This window comes from Manis pentadactyla, chromosome 6, assembly GCF_030020395.1.
Source record: "Manis pentadactyla isolate mManPen7 chromosome 6, mManPen7.hap1, whole genome shotgun sequence".
NCBI lineage: Eukaryota > Metazoa > Chordata > Mammalia > Pholidota > Manidae > Manis > Manis pentadactyla.
In genome coordinates this window covers 67,621,068-67,640,365 of record NC_080024.1, presented here as the reverse complement: position 1 = coordinate 67,640,365, position 19,298 = coordinate 67,621,068, and the positions used below count along the sequence as shown (strand labels likewise).

General features: G+C 37.3%; 1 protein-coding gene across 3 annotated transcripts; it reads right to left on the bottom strand.

The window, feature by feature from the left end:
- Positions 1-1,066: 1,066 nt before the first annotated feature.
- SPC25 (SPC25 component of NDC80 kinetochore complex) lies at positions 1,067-19,093 on the bottom strand. Of its 3 annotated transcripts, none has more exons than XM_036888039.2 (7): positions 18,942-19,093; positions 18,073-18,225; positions 17,918-17,983; positions 6,888-7,034; positions 6,341-6,445; positions 3,129-3,227; positions 1,067-1,392 (listed from the first exon to the last, which is right to left on the bottom strand). In XM_036888039.2, exons 2-7 carry the CDS (start codon positions 18,209-18,211, stop codon positions 1,268-1,270), a joined length of 681 nt encoding a protein of 226 aa, XP_036743934.2. In that variant the 5' UTR covers positions 18,212-18,225; positions 18,942-19,093; the 3' UTR covers positions 1,067-1,267. The 3 variants fall into 3 exon arrangements, with proteins under 3 accessions (XP_036743934.2, XP_036743935.2, XP_036743936.2); XM_036888040.2 differs by lacking the exon at positions 18,942-19,093 and adding an exon at positions 18,347-18,636; XM_036888041.2 differs by lacking the exon at positions 3,129-3,227.
- Positions 19,094-19,298: the final 205 nt, after the last annotated feature.

The following is a 19,298-nucleotide window of genomic DNA, read 5'->3' as shown; positions in this document are numbered from 1 at the left end:
CTACAGTATGGGAGAATATATTTGTAAATGACAGATCTGATAAAGGCTTGACATCCAAAATATATAAAGAGCTCATGCACCTCAAGAAACAAGAAGCAAATAATCCAATTAAAATATGGGCAGAGGAGCTGAACAGAGTTCTCCAAAGAAATTCAGATGGCCAACAGACACATGAAAAGATGTTCCACATCACTAGTTATCAGAGAAATGTAAATTAAAACCACAATGAAATATCACCTCACACCAGTAAGGATGGCTACCATCCAAAAGACAAACAACAACAAATGTTGGCGAGGTTGTGGAGAAAGGGGAACCCTCCTACACTGCTGGTGGGAATGTAAATTAGTTCAACCATTGTGGAAAGCAGTATGGAGGTTCCTCAAAATGCTCAAAATAGACTTACCATTTGACCCAGGAATTCCACTTCTAGGAATTTACCCTAAGAATGCAGCACACCAGTTTGAAAAAGACAGATGCACCCCTATGTTTATCACAGCACTGTTTACAATAGCCAAGAAATGGAAGCAACCTAAGTGTCTATCAATAGATGAATGGATAAAGAAGATGTGGTACATATACACAATGGAATATTATTCAGCCATAAGAAGAAAACAAATCTACAATTTGCAACAACAGGGATGGAGCTAGAGGGTATTATGCTCAGTGAAATAAGCCAAGCGGAGAAAGACAAATACCAAATGATTTCACTCATCTGTGGAGTGTAAGAACAAAGGAAAAACTGAAGGAACAAAACAGCAGCAGAATCACAGAATCCAAGAATGGACTAGCAGTTACCAAAGGTAAAGAGACTGGGGAGAATGGGAGGGTATGGAGAGATAAGGGTGGGGAAGAAGAAAGGGGGTATTACGATTAGCATGTATAATGTGGGGGGTGTGAGAAAGCGGAGGGCTGTGCAACACAGAGAAGACAAGTAGTGATTCTACAACATCTTACTATGCTGATGGACAGTGACTGTAATGGGGTTTGTGGGGGGGACTTGGGGTAGGGGAGAGCCTAGTAAACATAATGTTCTTCATGTAATTGTAGATTAATGATACAAAAAAAATGATATATAATATATATTTTTAAAAATATTTTCATTTTAAAAAGACATTTGACTTCGTAAGTTTTATTTCCTAAAACTTTAATTAAAATAAACACACTTGACAGAAATGTTACAAAAATACAAAAGGATTATAGGCAAGGAATGAAGAATGAGAATAAATGATAGGGAAGAAAACAACAGTTCTTATATGCTATTTATCCATTAATTATGAACCATAACAGTAAAAGCTTTCCGAATGTTGGCAAGAAAAGCTGAAAAATTGTTGGTCTTCCTCACATTCTCTTGAAATTCTGCTAGGCACTCAAGATGGGGAGCACTATCTGACACTAAAAAAAAAAAAAAAAAGGACAATCTGAGTGAATTTTTTTATGAAGAGATGTGTTTCTAATTTAGATGCTTTCACACCTGATACAAATAATTTCAACTTTACTTAATGAAATGGTGAAGACAGAATAATAGATACACATGATTTTCATATCCTAACTACCTCTTGGACCTTTCCTTTATCTCTAAATATTCAAATCTTAAAATACTATAATCTTGCTTTAAATTTAAATAGATGGTAGCCAAGGGACTGAGGAGCTTAGTGAAAAAATGCCCTTCATTTCCCATCATCTTTCCCATATGTTTCATTTTAACTCTCTGAACTGTTTGAACAGGTTTTTAAACTATCGAGTCAGTTTTCTCTGAGAACTTTGACCTGCCTCTAGTTTCTGACCATTAGATCAAAAAGACACCTTGCAATGCCAACCCTTAGTAACCTATAATTATGGGAAAAATATCTAAAGTTTTACAAGTGAAATGGAGATCGTTAGAAAATGTGGCTGCCCTTCTGAAAGTGGTTATTTACACAGTCACTAATCAAATGACACTCAACATCACAAATAACAGTACAGGTCTCTCAGAAGTTGTACCAGATGGTATATGCATATTGGGAGCAAGTGTCCAGTGAAGGTGATGAAAGGAAAGGAATGATCTATCTTTCCTTTTTCCAGGGGGAAGAAATTCAATCATATCAGATTTCCAGGTATTTGGTAGAGATTGCTTAGGAAACAAGGCCCATGATCAAAGCAGAGAAAGAATAGCAAAAAGTACTTGGTTCAAAATGTATACCATATATTCTATTTTAAAACATTATCAAATACTATGACACTATGCAGCAATAGAGGATATTCAATTTTGTGAAAAGCTAGGTAAGACATTTTTTTATTTGTTTTTTTTTTTTAAATCTAGACCTCATTAGATTAAAAAGTATTCACCTAGAGAGAAAAAAAAGCCAACATTTGTAAACTAGATTCCTAAAATATAAATCTCATTAGTTTAGGAATTGAGTCACCAGAGCATATTAAGGAGCCAACTCACTCAGCAGTTCACAAGTACGTATCTGCTGTAAGTGCTGTAAGATGAGAACATGTGTAAAGAGCTGAGAATCATTTTTCTGAATTTCAGTAAGTTAAGGATTACTTTGAAAGGGGCATTAGAAGAATAATTAAGAGACAAAAACATATTTCCACTCTCCTGTCAGTCACTATTACCAATTATGTATATTCCCCATAAATCAAAGACCTTCTGGCCTCCTAGAGAATCAGTAATGAAACTGAATTATCAATGTGTGTGATTTTTCAGGATGGGATAATTTTTAAAAATTGATTTTGGGGAAAATAAATTACCACATTCTGATGATTTTACATTTGATTTTAAAATCAGCTACTTAAGTAAGTTTATAGTTCTCACATTGAGGCAGTCATATCCTTTATAGCCTTAGCTTTTAAGCTCTCTAAAAGGATAATTCATACTTGCATATGAAATGCAGTGATCTTTTTGGTCTTTTAGACTTTTCTGCCACTGTGGCACTGTGCCATCCAGAAAAGGTTAATATTAAGGCTCCTGGATAATATCTATAACTCAAAACAATACTCACAGTCTTTAGAAAATAATATCCAAGAAGCAAGACTTGACAAAAAGCAATAGCTTATGGAGATAGTACTTTTCTTCATATTCTAATTCAAATAACATTTTGTGACGCCAATCTTAAATACAGTTAAAAGATAGGAGTACATACCTTCATATTCCCTTGCTTCATTTAGGTGCAGGGAAAACATAAAGGGGCTCTCAGGATGCTTAGGGTCAATATTAGTGAATATAAACTGTAATTTATCACCTGAACAAAGAGATTAAATTATTTAGTGTGAGAAAGTCTTATTGTGCCAAAGCTCTCAAAGGAGATGAGCTTTCTAACCTCTATGATCAGTATCTACACTACTAAGTATATACATTCATTAAGCCAACATCTCCAAATGTGTAAGTTATAAATCTGCTTTAAAATGTACTGTAGTTGAAATATGACACCAAAAGCAAAAGCAAGCAAAAGAAAAATACTGATAAACTGGAGTTCACCAAAATTAAAAACCTTTGTCCTTCAAAGAATACTACCAAGAGAGTGAAAAGATAACCTATAAAATGGGAGAAAATATTTGCACATCATCTCTCTGATATGGGCTTAATATACAGAATATAAAAAACCTCCTACAACAGACCAACAAAAAGAAAAAAACACCCAATTAAAAATTAGACATAGGATTTGAATATACATTTCTCCAAAGAATAGATACAAATGGGCAAAAAGCACATGAAAAGATGCTCAACACCATTAATCACTGGGGGAATGGAACCCAAAACTTCAATGAGATATCATTTCATGCCTACTGGAAGGCTGTAAGAAAACAAAATTTAAAAGAGAAGAAAAGAACAGTGTTGATAATGATAATACTGACAAAAGAAATCAGAACCTGTTTACATTGCAAATGGAAATTTTAAGTGGTGCTATAGCTGTGGGAAAAATTTGGCAGTTCCTCAAAAAGTTTAAATGAAGAATTATAATATGACCTAGCAGTTACATTTATACTTATACATTCAAAAATAATTGAAAATAGAGACTCAGACAATAATGCCCATGTTCATGACATTCACAGCAGCCAGAAGGTGATGATAAAACCGGTGTCCACCAACAGATGAAAAAACTAAATGTGGTATTTACATACAGTTGGAATATTATTGTCATAAAAGGCATGAATTTCTAATACATGCAGCAACATGAATGAACATTGTAAACATTATGCTAAGTAAAATAATGGACACAAAGGGACAAATATTGTATGATTCCACTTATATCAACAGGTGAATTCATACAGACAGAAAGTCAATTAGAAGTTAACGGGTTGGGGGAGGGGAGAATGGGGAGTTACTGTTTAATGGGTACAGAGTTTCTGCTTGTGGTGATGGAAATAGGTAGTAGTAATGGTTACACAACACTGCAATACAAAGTAGTTAAAATTCTGTGTCAATATATTTTACCACAATTAAAAAAATGTATTGTTTAACAAATTTAATTTGGCTTTTTTTACACAGTTATCTGGATTTAAAGCCTTTTTCTCAAAAGATCTCCAAATGTTCCCCAAAGGAAATAAATGCTTGGTAGAAATTCAAAATGGCAGCCACAAAGTAGAAACTCAACACATACTTTAGTTTTGTTCTGCAGCATAAAAATTTAGGAAATCTCATAAAAAATGTTTTTAATTATAAAAATAAATCTTTAGAAGCTTTGAAAAAATTTGCCTCACATTTGTATTAAAAATGAAGTTAATTACATCAGTACACAAGATTTTTTAAGCTGTTAATAGTAATGGGAGAGATATATGCCAAGCAAAAAAGATTCCACAAGATACTCAGGTAAAAGGAAGGGTTTAATTTGGGTTGTCTCTTTCTTTAAAAGATTATTTCCTGACTTTCAGGATTATTTCCTGAGTTTTAAAACTGGTTTTGAAACAGAACTAAACAAAAAAAACACAGGATGACAGTGAATATAGAGTCTAATGGGTCAAAAGTTCAGAGTTGGCCCTTATATTAACTCTGCTAATCAAAAGGTTAATATTTTTTATTAAAAGCTCATTCCAACAGGTAAGGGGTAAAAATACCCCACAACTAATAGATATGTGAATGAAGACAAAGAAATATAATTAGTAAACAAACAGAAAAAAATGGTCACTTTTTCATTAATAATCAAAGAAATGAGCTTTTAAAAAAATGATCCAATTACATTTAGTCAACTGCCAAAAAACCCCCAAACTTAAAATAAATAAAGTTCTGGGAAGAATAAAATGAAATGGGTACTCTTTACACCATGTAAAGGTATGCATGAAATAAATAAGGGGGCAGGCCTGACACTGTTATCCTTGGAATCTTGGAAAGGCCTGCCTGAAAGCTGGTCCTTGGATGGTGTGTTACAGGTCCCCAAGATCACCCCAGATTTGAAGATTCACCAGGAGGACTCATAGGACTCGGCACATAGTTGCACTCAGGTTATTACAGCAGAAGGATAGAGCAAAATCAGCAAGGGGAAAACATACAGAGGTGAAGTCCAGAGAAAACCAGCACAAGCTTCTAGTCTCTAATGAGCTACCCCAGCAGACAACACTTCACATGTATTGTCACAATTCAATGCTGAAGGAATTAAGCACACCCTGTATGACTCCACTTAGAGCTCTTATAAACTTGTGCCTGAGAAGCTTGTTTCCTCTAGACTTTGCTCCTTGTGCCTTTTTTGAGCTGATTTCATTGTCCACTTTTTCTTCAATAAATTTGAGACATGAATATGACTATATGCTGAATCCTGTAAGTCTTTCCAGCAAATCACCAAACCTGATGGTGATCTTGGGGACTCCTAACCTAGTAAACAGTGTTGCAAACTGCCACATTTACATGTAACAGTCATTAAAATGTTTATATGCTTTAACCTAGCAATTATTCTCTGGGAATTCCATGGAAATTATACGCACAAAAAAAGGAGAAGTCTATATTCTCTGTAGTATTTCTAAAACTGAGAAACAGGCAGAATCCAAATGTCAAGTTAGAAGTGATACATGTATTAAACAATAGATAAAAGAATGAATAAATTATGATACATTAATGGAATGAATTATTACACCATCATTTTAAAGCTACCATGTGAAGGCAGGAGAAATACTGATCAATAAAGACAAGGAACAACAGTTATTTGTAAGTTGGCAATCATGACAAAAATACATTTATTAAAATACTGGATGATAAATAAGACATCAGTAATTATCTTAGGGTAATAAAAATTTTGTATATTTTTCCTATTTCCCAGAAAGTTAATAATGTGGCCATTATTTTATGTAAAAATATTTTAAAATTCTCCTCTTAGAAAAGATATACCTTTCTAATTGTCTGTCTTATTTACATTAATATGCTTACCATAAATTTTTCGAATTTCTAGTCCAAGTCGATCTTTATACAAGTCTGCAGATTTCTGCAGCCTTTTCAACCTCTCTTCATTAGACTTTTTAGCACTGGAAATAGCTATGATATAAAAAAAAAAAACACACACACATTTGAAAGTTGAAGATTTTTAGACAGACTTGCAGCATAGTGTGCGCTTATTACATAGGGCCTGGTAGAGAATGTGTGACCTATACATTTGTTGTGTCAGTTATACTATGGCTTCTCCAGGAATATCTTATTTAGTGAAACTGTCTCCCCACCTCTGCTTAAACTCCCATATCAATTTCATTATGACTCTAGTTATACCAGAAATCAAAAGGACCCACAAGTAGAAAAAAAGAAAAGAAAACCCACTTAGCTAACTTCATAGACATCTTGCAGAGATGAGTGGCTGGCTATGCCCCTCACGTATTTTATCCATTTTTGGCAGAGGAGAGAAGGCAAGATACACATAACTGTGAACCACTACCACTTAAAATTTAGATTAATGTTTTAAATACATGGACAACTGGAAACTTACTTTCCTTCTTCCTTGCATATTCTTCCTTAAGATCCTGGATATTTGCAGTTAGCACTTCCACCTGCTGCTTTTTGCCTTTTACTTCAGCAATCAACTTTAACAAGTTGTCTTTTTTATCTTGAATGAGCTTATTCTGTCTACAGATCTCTGTAAGAAACACAGCGTAAGCCAGATAATGTATGCTTTGCTCTCCAGTATCTAAGAAAAGACCAAATACTGATTTTCACACAATGAAGAATGTTTTGATAAGCATTTCCTAATGAGTCAAAATTTGTAAAAGGAAAAAAATCCTCATCTATTTTTTTCCTATTTGTCCTATTTGTAAGACAAAATCTTTGTTAAGATGAGACTATCAAGTTAAACCAAGAAATAGAAAATCAGATCATGACTCTTGCAGCTCTGTTCTCCCCTTCAAATAAATGCATAAATAAATAACACTGACCACCAAAGTCAACCAGATCCAAGACCGTTGCCCACAGCACCTTAGTGAGACAGCCGATTCTAACGCTATACACATGATCCTGGGAGACACCAAAAAGAAAGAAGGGAAGGGAGAGAGAGTGGGAGGGCGGAAGGCAAGCAGGAAGGGAAAGGGAAACCTCTTATACACTGGTAACAAACAAAATATTTAGGAATAACCTACATCAAGAAATACCCAGTTTCTGTGTGAAAGAGAATGCAAAATTTGTCTGAGACATATATTTGACCTGGATATATGGAAAGACATTTTATGCTTCTAATTATATAGATATCAATATTTCCTAAATTCACTTCTGTATTTAGTGCAGTGCCAATGGAATTTGGAGAGAAGGGAAAAGGAGGATCTAACAAAAGTAACTATAAAATTAGTCTGATGAATACACCAGTGAGAATAGATAAGAAAACAAGAAAAGGAAATAATGAAAGGGACTTGCCCTATCAGATTTAACATCTGTGACTGTGACACTATTAATACAACAGTGGGGGACTAGTTGAAGAACCTGATGTACAGCTCAGTTAAAAAAGACATTCCCACACATACATCAGTATATTTAGGAAATTAATGTGATGAAATATCAAAAATCAATAGGTAGTTTGTTCCCCAAATAGTGCTGAAATCCAAAATAAATTCCACATTTACTAAACATATAAATATAAAATGAAATCTTATAAAACCTAAATGGCAGTATCTATGAATAGAAAATTAGTTCTATGGGGAAAGATCTTATTCAAAGGCAAAAGAAACTCAAAGAGAAGGGTATATACATGCTTTTTACATTATGCTAATAAATTTTAAAAAGGTGAAAAAACTCAGTTCAATTAAGTATAAAACTGTACTATACACAAAGTACTTTGTTCAGCACCTTATAGTTCTATAAATTTACTTCAGTTTCACCATAATAAATTATGTAGGTCTTACTCTCTTTTTTACAAATAGAGGAAAAAGATAGTAGTTGAGTGACTGGCCCAAAGCTTTATTTGCTAGGATGTAAAAAGCAGTAAAATCTGGTTTTGACTTCAAAGACAATCCTTTTGACCATTAAACTATCTTTCCCCAACAAGGCGTTACTGTTCGTAATCTAAGGAAGACACAAATATAAATTTCTAAGACAAAATGAGACAAAGGAATAAACAGAGGAAACAAAGATGGAAGGTGGTAAATAAATATGATAGTTTTAACCTCAATAGTAATCACAGAAATGCAAATAAAGCAATAACATACCAATTTTCATTTATTACAACAGTTTTACAAAAATAATGGCTGGTGTTATGGAATGCAACATACTAGAGTCCTTGTGGAAAGTATTTTTGACATTGCAAAACAAAAGTCTTTAAGGATATTCATGTCCTTTGGCCCAGTTATTTCATTTTACAAAGTTACCCTAAGAAAACAAAACATGTGCAAGTATTTCTATACAAAAAATTATTTTCAGTGTAATTTATAATGGTGAAAAACTGAAAACATCCTAAATGTCTAATTAGTAAGTTATTAAATAAATATGGTATATCAATAAGGTAGGATATATTTTCTAAGAATTCAGAAATTTGGAAAAATACTCTCCAAGTGGGAAAAAAGAAAAATGATACAAAGTCACATATACCATGAAGACAATTATGTTTAAAAATAACTACATAGCACATGAAAAGTAAAAACTGGAAAGTCATTTTGTTAAATATGGTTCTTAACATTACAGATTTTTTGTTTACTTTTCTGTAATTTTTTCCAAATTTGGACATGATCATACATTATGTCAAGTATAATTTAAAAATGAAATTTTTATCAGAATTACCAGAAAGAAAAATGGTTTTTAAAAACTTCAAATTATTTAAACAAAGAAACATCACTCATTTCTCTCCCTGCCATTGCTCCCTCTGGCAACCACTAATCTGTTCTCTGTATCTATAAATTTGGTTTTTGGTTTTAAATTCCACATACAGGAGAGATCATATAGCACCTGTTTTTCTCTGACTTACTTCACTTAGCATCATGCTCTCAAGGTCTATTCATGCTGTCACAAATGGCAAGAGGTCTCATTCTTTTTCATGGCTAAGTAATATTCCACTGTTTACATGTCACGCTTCCTTTATCAATTCATTCTTTGATGGACACAGGTTGTTTCCGTATCTTGGCTATTGTACATAATGTTGCAGTGAACATAGGGGTGCATATATCTTTCTGAGTCAGTGTTTTCGTTTTCCTTGGGTAAATATTTGGAAGTGAAGTTACTGGATCATATAGTAGTACTATTTTTAATTTTTTGAGGAACCTCCATACTCTTCCATAGTGGCTGCTATGGAAAAATGCTACTTTTTAAAGGAAATTCAGAATTGTAAGGCAAAAAAGATGCAGATTTAAAGTGGTCAGTTCCAATTTGGCTCCTAAATTGTGACTGAAGGACCTTGGTCAAATCCCAACACTGGGGACTCTTTTCCTCATTTTTAAAATGGGGATAATAATGGATGCCCCCTTTATTTACCTCACAAGGTTATTTTATCCAATAATGTGAAAGCTTTTAAACTATTAGGGGACATATAAATGCCATATATGAATGTTTTTATTGTAACATTTGAAAAACTGTGTGGATTTGTGCCAATACAAATATAAGGGCCCATGATACTGCATAGCTACTATTTTATGTGTACATTGTTGGCTGTCTCTGTTATTCTCCAGGGCAGATATTTCAAACTACTACTCACCATAAACCCCCCTTGCACTTCTCCTTCCATGTGGTAAGGTCAGTATTAGGGTACACTGGAAAGAGCAAATATTTTCGGTGCAATCCTACCCCTTGTTTATCTACCAAATATAGGACCTTGGGCAAGTTTCTTAGCCTCAGTGAGCTTTAATTTCTTCAACTACAAAATAGGGATAATCTCTCTCATACAGATTTCAGGATTTAAGACCGTTTTAGAGTCTGGCTCATAGTAAAGGCCTCTGACTTCCAACAGATTATCTTCCTCCTTATGATAAACAGGAGGAACAGATGTTCCAGGTAGGCCAGCATTTTTGGCTAATTTGTTCTCTGCAGTATTTTTCTGGAAGAGTACCTGGCACAAAAAAGTTGCTCAACATATATGTAATGAGTGAATAATTTCTCAAACTTCTCTACTCCCCAAATATATCTCTATCAGTACCTTCTCTCCTGCCAGAAGAACAGTAGCTCCTTCTCCAACCCAAGGCTAATTCAGATTCCTTCCCTGCTATTCAACTAATTATCACCTCCCTTTCTTTCAACATCTACTTCCCCTGACTTCTTTCCTGCAGCATACAGGCATATTCCTTTTAGACTGGCCTTCTTGAAAATCAAAGGATTCTATGCTCACTTTAACACCACTTCATTATTATAGCATAATGTATTTCAGTTGTTGTTTCCCAGTCTGTATCTCTCACTAAATTGTGACCAGTCGGCAGATTTTAACTTACACATTGTTGTCACATTGGTGCTTGGCAAACTGCACTAAAACTTTCACTGAATTAACTGAACTTAGGTAAATATCTGTTCAAGTATAAACTCTTTTTTATTTTAAGAAAAAAATTGATATTGCTTTTAGATCTTAGACCATTTAGAGCATACATTCACACTACTGATAACCTTTAAGAGCACACTTTGAGACTCAAACAGTAGTCAAAAGTTTCAAACTTAATTTTCTAATCCCTAGGGAATCTACAAACTAAGAGTGTTTACAAACACACAAACATAAGTGTTCTTCTTTTCTGCTTATGGTTACAGAGATGAGAAAAACACTGAAAGGGCATGGAAGCTTCAGGGCAGCTTAGAAGCAAACATAGGTAAAAGTCTAGCATAGTAGCCTACCAGGAATTTCAATATCAAATGTCTTCAGGGGTCAGATAACAAGTAAAGTGAGCAAAGCAAAGCACCGCAAAAGGAACTGTGGGGAATTGAGGTAGATTAAAGAGCACATGCCCCATGTAAAGACATTCCGATTTAATAGTATTTAAAACATGGTGCCACTAAGTTTAGTATCTCCAGTGGAATATGGCTTGTAGACATAAGTCTGTGATCTGTGTGTGAGAATTCAATAAAAGCTACTTATCCATTCTGGATAATCTGGAGAATGGTAGAAATGAGAACAGCAGAAAAACAGGAAGAAAAACTATCAAGGCTACTGGCCCTCCCCACAAAGAGCTGAGAGAAGAGCAGCTTTTCAAACCCCAGCCTGATTTCCAGAGGAAAACAAACTTGTTTTCTAAAAATATAGGCATTTACACATCAGCATAAACCAATCTCACAAGCATGCTGTGAAAAAAAGGTACAGAACACATGCAAAATGATGCCATTTATAAAACATTTAAAAAAACAGTACTAAACAAAGTGTTGATAAATCTGTTCCAAAAGGCGGGAGAAGAGGAAGGTATAACATAGGATGATCTACCGAGAGGCGGAGCCAAGATGGCAGCGTGAGTAGGACAGTGAGAATTTCCTCACAAAAACATGTTTTAGAAAATACAACAAATACAACTATTCCTAAAAGAGAGACCAGAAGATACAGGACAACAGCCAGACCACATCCACACCCACGAGAACCCAGAGCCTGGCGAAGGGGGTAAGATACAAGCCGTGGCCTGGTGGGACCCAAGCGCCCCTCACCCCAACTCCCGGCAGGAGGAGAGGAGTCGGAGCAGGGAGGGAGAGGGAGCCCAGGACTGCTAAACGGCCAACCCCAGCCATCTGCACTGGAGTGCAGACACACAGTGTGTAAGGTGCTAGATACTAGGGAAGCAGGACAGTAAGACCTGTGAGCGGGTCGCCGCAGTCGGCACCCAGGGGACAAAGAAAAGCAAGTGCTTTTTGAAAGTCTTCAAGGGACAGGGACCCCACAGCTGGACGGAAGCATCTAGGGACACTTAGCCCAGCAGCTGGGAATCCTGGGGAACTCCGGGCGCACTAACCCCCTGGGCAGCAGCTCTGAGACCCCTCACAGCGATAAACAGCCTCCCCACCGTCTGTTCCCACTCCGGCGTCCTGCCATAGCAGAGCAGCAGCTTGAGCCTGGCAACATCCACAGCAAGGGAGCTTCCTCCATAGTGGCTGGGCAAGAAACAGACCCAGTCTACGCGCAATTGCCCAACACAAGCTGCTAGGGGTCGCCGTTGTCACAGAAAAGAAAGGCCAGGAGCAAGTGGAGTCTTGGCTCTCCCAGCTGACAGACGAGTCAATAGCATACCACTGCACCTATCAACATGAAAAGGCAAAAAAATTTGATCCAGACAAGACTAACCCAGACATCTTCGACATCTTCTACATCTTCCCCTGAGAAGGAACCTGGGGAGATAGATTTAACCAATCTTCCTGAAAAAGAATTCAAAACAAAAGTCATAACCATGCTGATGGACTTGCAGAGAAATATGCAAGAACTAAGGAGGGAGAATACAGAAATAAAACAATCTCTGGAAGGACTTCAAAGCAGAATGGACGAGATGCAAGAGACCATTAATGGACTAGAAAGCAGAGAACAGGAACGCAGAGAAGCTGATGCAGAGAGAGATAAAAGCATCTCCAGAAATGAAAGAATTTTAAGAGAACTGTGTGACCAATCGAAAAGGAACAATATCCGCATTATAGGGGTACCAGAAGAAGAGAGAAAAAGGGATAGAAAGTATCTTTGAAGAAATAATTGCTGAAAACTTCCCCAAACTAGGGGAGGAAATGGCCTCTCAGACCACAGAGGTACACAGAACTCCCATGACAAGGAATCCAAGGAGGGCAACACAAAGACACATAATAATTAAAATGGCAAAGATCAAAGACAAGGACAGAGTACTAAAGGCAGCCAGAGAGAAAAAAAGGTCACCTACAAAGGAAAACCCATCAGGCTATCATCAGACTTCTCAACAGAAACCTTACAGGCCAGAAGAGAATGGCATGATATATTTAATGCAATGAAACAGAAGGGCCTTGAACCAAGAATACTGTATCCAGCACGATTATCATTTAAATATGAAGGTGGGATTAAACAATTCCCAGACAAGCAAAAGTTGAGAGAATTTGCCTCCCACAAACCATTTCTACAGGGCATTTTACAGGGAGTGCTCTAGATGGGAACACTCCTAAAGAGCACAGAACAAAACACCCAAAATATGAAGAATGGAGGAGGAGGAATAAGAAAGGAGAGAAATAAAGAATCACCAGACCATGTTTATAATACCTCAATAAGTGAGTTAAGGTAGACAGTAAGATAGTAAAGAAGCTAACCTTGAACCTTTGGTAACCACAAACTTAAAGCCTGCAATGGCAATAAGTACATACCTTTCAATAATCACCCTAAATGTAAATGGACTGATGCACCAATCAAAAGACACAGAGTAATAGAATGGATAAAAAAGCAAGACCCATCTATATGCTGCTTACGAGAGACTCACCTCAAACCCAAAGACATGCACAGACTTAAGGTCAAGGGATGGAAAAAGATATTTCATGCAAACAACAGAGAGAAAAAAGCAGGTGTTGCAATACTAGTATCAGACAAAATAGACTTCAAAATAAAGAAAGTAGCAAAAGATAAAGAAGGACATTACATAATGATAAAGGGCTCAATCCAACAAGAGGATATAACCATTATAAATATATATGCACCCAATACAGGAACACCAACACATGTGAAACAAATACTAACAGAATTAAAGGAGGAAATAGAAAGCAATGCATTCATTTTGGGAGACTTCAACACACCACTCACTCCAAAGGACAGATTCACCAGACAGAAAATGAGTAAGGACACAGAGGCACTGAACAACACACTAGAACAGATGGACCTAATAGACATCTATAGAACTCTACATCCAAAAGCAACAGAATACACATTCTTCTCAAGTGCACATGGAACATCCTCCAGAATAGACCACATACTAGGCCACAAAAAGAGCCTCAGTAAATTCAAAAAGACTGAAATCCTACCAACCAACTTTTCAGACCACAAAGGCAAAAAACTAGAAATAAATTGTACAAAGAAAGCAAAAAGGCTCACAAACACATGGAGGCTTAACAACACGCTCCTAAATAATCAATGGATTAATGACCAAATTAAAATGGAGATCTAGCAATATATGGAAACAAATGACAACAACAAAACAAAGCCCCAACTACTGTGGGATACAGCAAAAGCAGTCTTAAGAGGAAAGTATATAGCAATAAAGGCATATTTAAAGAAGGAAGAACAATCCCAAATGAATGGCCTAATGTCACAATTATCGAAATTGGAAAAAGAAGAACAAATGAGGCCTAAGGTCAGCAGATGGAGGGACATAATAAAGATCAGAGAAGAAATAAACAAAATTGAGAAGAATAAAACAATAGCAAAAATCAATGAAACCAAGAGCTGGTTCTTTGAGAAAATAAACAAAATAGATAGGCCTCTAGCCAGACTTATCAAGAGGAAAAGAGAGTCAACACAGATCAACAGAATCAGAAACAAGAAAGGAAAAATCACAACGGACCCAACATAAATACAAAGAATTATTAGAGAGTAATATGTAAACCTATGTGCTAACAAGGTGGGAAACCTAGGAGAAATGGAAAACTTCCTAGAAAAATACAACCTTTCAAGACTGACCCAGAAAGAAACAGAAAATCTAAACAGACCAATTACCAGCAACGAAATTGAAGCGGTAATCAAAAAACTACCAAAGAACAAAACTGCCGGGCCAGATGGATTTACCTCAGAATTTTATCAGACATACAGAGAAGACATAATACCTATTCTCCTTAAAGTTTTCCAAAAAATAGAAGAGGAGGTAATACTCCCAAACTCATTCTATGAAGCTAACATCACCCTAATACCAAAACCAGGCAAAGACCCCACCAAAAAAGAAAACTACAGACCAATATCCCTGATGAACATAGATGCAAAAAATACTCAACAAAATATTAGCAAACCGAATTCAAAAATACATCAAAAGGATCATATACCATGACCAAGTGGGATTCATCCCAGGGATGCAAGGATGGTACAACATTCAAAAATCCATCAACATCATCCACCACATCAACAAAAACCACATGATCATCCCCATAGATGCTGAAAAAGCATTCGACAAAATTCAACATCCATTCATGATAAAAACTCTCAACAAAATGGGTATAGAGGGCAAGTACCTCAACATAATAAAGGCCATATATGATAAACCCACAGCCAACATCATACTGAACAGCAAGAAGGTGAAAGCTTTTCCTCTGCGATCGGGAACAAGACAGGGATGCCCACTCTCCCCACTGTTACTCAACATAGTACTGGAGGTCCTAGCCACAGCAATTAGACAAAACAAAGAAATACAAGGAATCCAGATTGGTAAAGAAGAAGTCAAACCGTCACTATCTGCAGATGACATGATATTGTACATAAAAAACCCTAAACACTCCACTCTGAAACTACTAGAGCTAATATCGGAATTCAGCAAAGTTGCAGGATACAAAATTAATACACAGAAATCTGTGGCTTTCCTATACACTAACAATAAACTAACAGAAAGAGAAATCAAGAAGACAACTCCATTCACAATAGCATCAAAAAGAATAAAATACCTAGGAATAAACCTAACCAAGGAACTGAAAGACCTATACCCTGAAAACTATAAGACACTCTTAAGAGAAATTAAAGAGGTCACTAACAAATGGAAACTCATCCCATGCTCCTGGCTAGGAAGAATTAATATAGTCAAAATGGCCACCCTTTCCAAAGCAAAATACAGATTCGATGCAATCCCTATCAAATTACCAACAGCATTCTTCAATGAACTGGAACAAATAGTTCAAAAATTCATATGGAAACACCAAAGACCCCGAATAGCTAAAGCAATCCTGAGAAGGAAGAATAAAGTGGGGGTGAGCTCTACTACAAAGCCACAGTAATCAAGACAATTTGGTACTGGCACAAGAACAGAGCCACAGACCAATGGAACGGAATAGAGACTCCAAACATTAACCCAAACTTATATGGTCAACTAATATTTGATAAAGGGGCCATGGACATACAATGGGGAAATGACAGTCTTTTCAACAGACGGTGCTGGGAAAACTGGACAGCTACAAGTAAGAGAATGAAACTGGATCTCTGTCTAACCCCATACACAAAAGTAAATTCGAAATGGATCAAAGTCCTGAAAGTAAGTCAAGAAACCATAAAACTCTTAGAAGAAAACATAGGCAAAAATCTCTTAGACATAAACATGAGTGACCTCTTCTTGAACATATCTCCACGGGGAAGGGAAACAAAAGCAAAAATGAACAAATGGGACTATATCAAGCTGAAAAGCTTCTGTACAGCAAAGGACACCATCAATAGAACAAAAAGGTATCCTACAGTATGGGAGAATATATTCGTAAATGACAGATCCGATAAAGGGTTGACATCCAAAATATATAAAGAGCTCACACACCTCAACAAACAAAAAGCAAATAATCCAATTAAAAAATGGGTAGAGGAGCTGAATAGACAGTTCTCTAAAGAAATTCAGATGGCCAACAGACACATGAAAAGATGCTCCACATCGCTTGTCATCAGAGAAATGCAAATTAAAATCACAATGAGATATCTTCTCACACCAGTAAGGATGGCTGCCATCCAAAAGACAGACAACAACAAATGTTGGCGAGGTTGTGGAGAAAGGGGAACCCTCCTACACTGCTGGTGGCAATGTAAATTAGTTCAACCATTGTGGAAAGCAGTATGGAGGTTCCTCAAAATGCTCAAAATAGAAATACCATTTTACCCAGGAATTCCACTTCTAGGAATTTACCCTAAGAATGCAGCACTCCAGTTTGAAAAGACAGATGCACCCCTATGTTTATCGCTGCACTATTTACAATAGCCAAGATATGGAAGCAACCTAAATGTCCATTGGTAGATGAATGGATAAAGAAGATGTGGTACATATACACAATGGAATATTACTCAGCCATAAGAAAAAAACAGATCCTACCATTTGCAACAACATGGATGGAGCTAGAGGGTATTATGCTCAGTGAAATAAGCCAGGCGGATAAAGACAAATACCAAATGATTTCACTCATATGGGGAGTATAAGAACAAAAGAAAACTGAAGGAACAAAACAGCAGCAGAAGCACAGAACCCAAGAATGGAGTAACAGTTACCAAAGGGAAAGGGACTGGGGAGGACGGGTGGGAAGGGAGCGATTAGGGCGGGAAAAAAGAAACGGGGCATTACAATTAACATGTATAGTGGGGGGGCACGGGGAGGGCTGTGCAATACAGAGAAGACAGCTAGTGATTTTACAGCATCTTGCTATGTTGATGGACACTGTGAACGGGTATGTGGGGGGGACTTGGTGAAGGGGGGAGCCTAGTAAACATAATTGTAATTATGTTTTTGTAATTGTAATTACAAATTATAAAATGTAATTGTAGATTAATGATACCAAAATAAAATTTAAAAAAATATATATATATATGTACGCATGTATGTATGTGCATATACACACACATACATATGCACACACATAATAGTTTTACTTGTATGAGGGATTTCATACAGGTATTTAATTTTAGAACTCTGTGATCTAGTTTGCACATACGGTTTTGATATTCCAGAAACATCTCAACCATTCGTTCTTCTTCCTTTAATTTCACAGAGAGCTTTTCTGAAAGAGAAAATGAAATTTAAGTTTCAATTCAGCTGAAGTAACACTAAAAAACAAGCAAGAACAAAAACATGTTGCAACTTTAGTACCTGCAAGAGCTTTAATGGAATCTTTGTAGGTATCTCTTAGGCCCGCCATCTGACAGGAGGTGTCATTGACAGTGCTTTTGAATTTATTCCAAAATTCATTTATGCTTTTATCAAATAGTGCCAGTTCATCCTCTACCATTTTGTAAGAAAACGCTACAAAACAAATAGAACATTGTATTTTTAACAGTTACTGAAATAAAATATCCACAAACTCCAATTAAGCATATTTTGGAAGCATGACCTTTGCTATGAAGTTAAAAAGTCTCTAACTTACTTTTAATTCTGCATATTCCTGGGTAGATCAAGCTACCTGGTCTTTGGTTAAGATTCAGTTAAGAATCCAAGATATCTCAGGAGTGTGACTGCACAGACACACGGCCCGACGACTCTCGGGAAGTAACTATGGTGCCGTTTACCCACAAGCAAAATCGGCGACTTCTGGGGCCCTTCAGTCCCAGCCTGGATCACAGGCCCTGGGCAGACGAGACCCTCTCCCACAGAAAACGCTCTCCCACCCCACCGCGTCTCCCTGCCGCCCCAGACCCGGAGAAGCAGCGCTCAGCGGAAGCTGGAGCCGGATGTTAGTGGGCGTGGCCCAGGACCTGCACAAATTAAAACTGCTTCGACTCTGGGCCTCAGTGTCCTCTGTAAGACCCCAGGCTCCTCCGGTCCTCCCCAACGCTAGAACCACCCCAAACCTAACTGAGGTTACCCTCGGGAGGCCGTCCCAGGAGGCCCACAGGCATCGCCCCTGGCCCGTCGCTGCCCGCCCGGCTGCCCGCCCCGCGAAGCCCGATCCCGAAATACGAATCCCTCCCCTTACAGAGCCGCGCGGGTCGGGGAGCCCAGCCCAGTTGCTACCCCCTTACCTTCTCCCGCAGGCCCGAGCCCCGCCGCCCTCTCGACGCAGGACGCGTGCCGATCCCGGCCAACAGCCGGTCTCCAAGACCCAGTTCCCAGTCGCGCCCACTGTCCTAATTTCAAATCTAGGGCGCCTTCCGCCTCCCGCCTCAGGGCGCTCACTCGCCTTCGGATTGGGCGATGACACAGACCCAACGTGAAGGGATTGGTCGAGCCACCCCTACGGGATTCTCGCGGGAAAGAGGGGGAAGTGCATTCTGGGATTTGCAGTTCTTTTTTTGGGTAGACAGCAGGACACCCAGCCCTGCTTCGGAAAATACTGAGAGCCACAGGGAGGACTCGCCCCAGGACCAGCCACTTTACCA

What these genes read in the sequence shown, in the direction of transcription:
- SPC25 (XM_036888039.2), bottom strand. Translation starts at nt 18,211, where the DNA reads ATGGTAGAGGATGAACTGGCACTATTTGATAAAAGCATAAATGAATTT. An exon ending in TTCCATTAAAGCTCTTGCAG is followed by an intron (nt 17,984 to 18,072) that starts GTACTAAAGTTG and finishes TTTCTCTTTCAG; the next exon opens with AAAAGCTCTCTGTGAAATTA. An exon ending in TGAAGCAAGGGAATATGAAG is followed by an intron (nt 1,393 to 3,128) that starts GTATGTACTCCT and finishes TTTTTTTTTTAG; the next exon opens with TGTCAGATAGTGCTCCCCAT.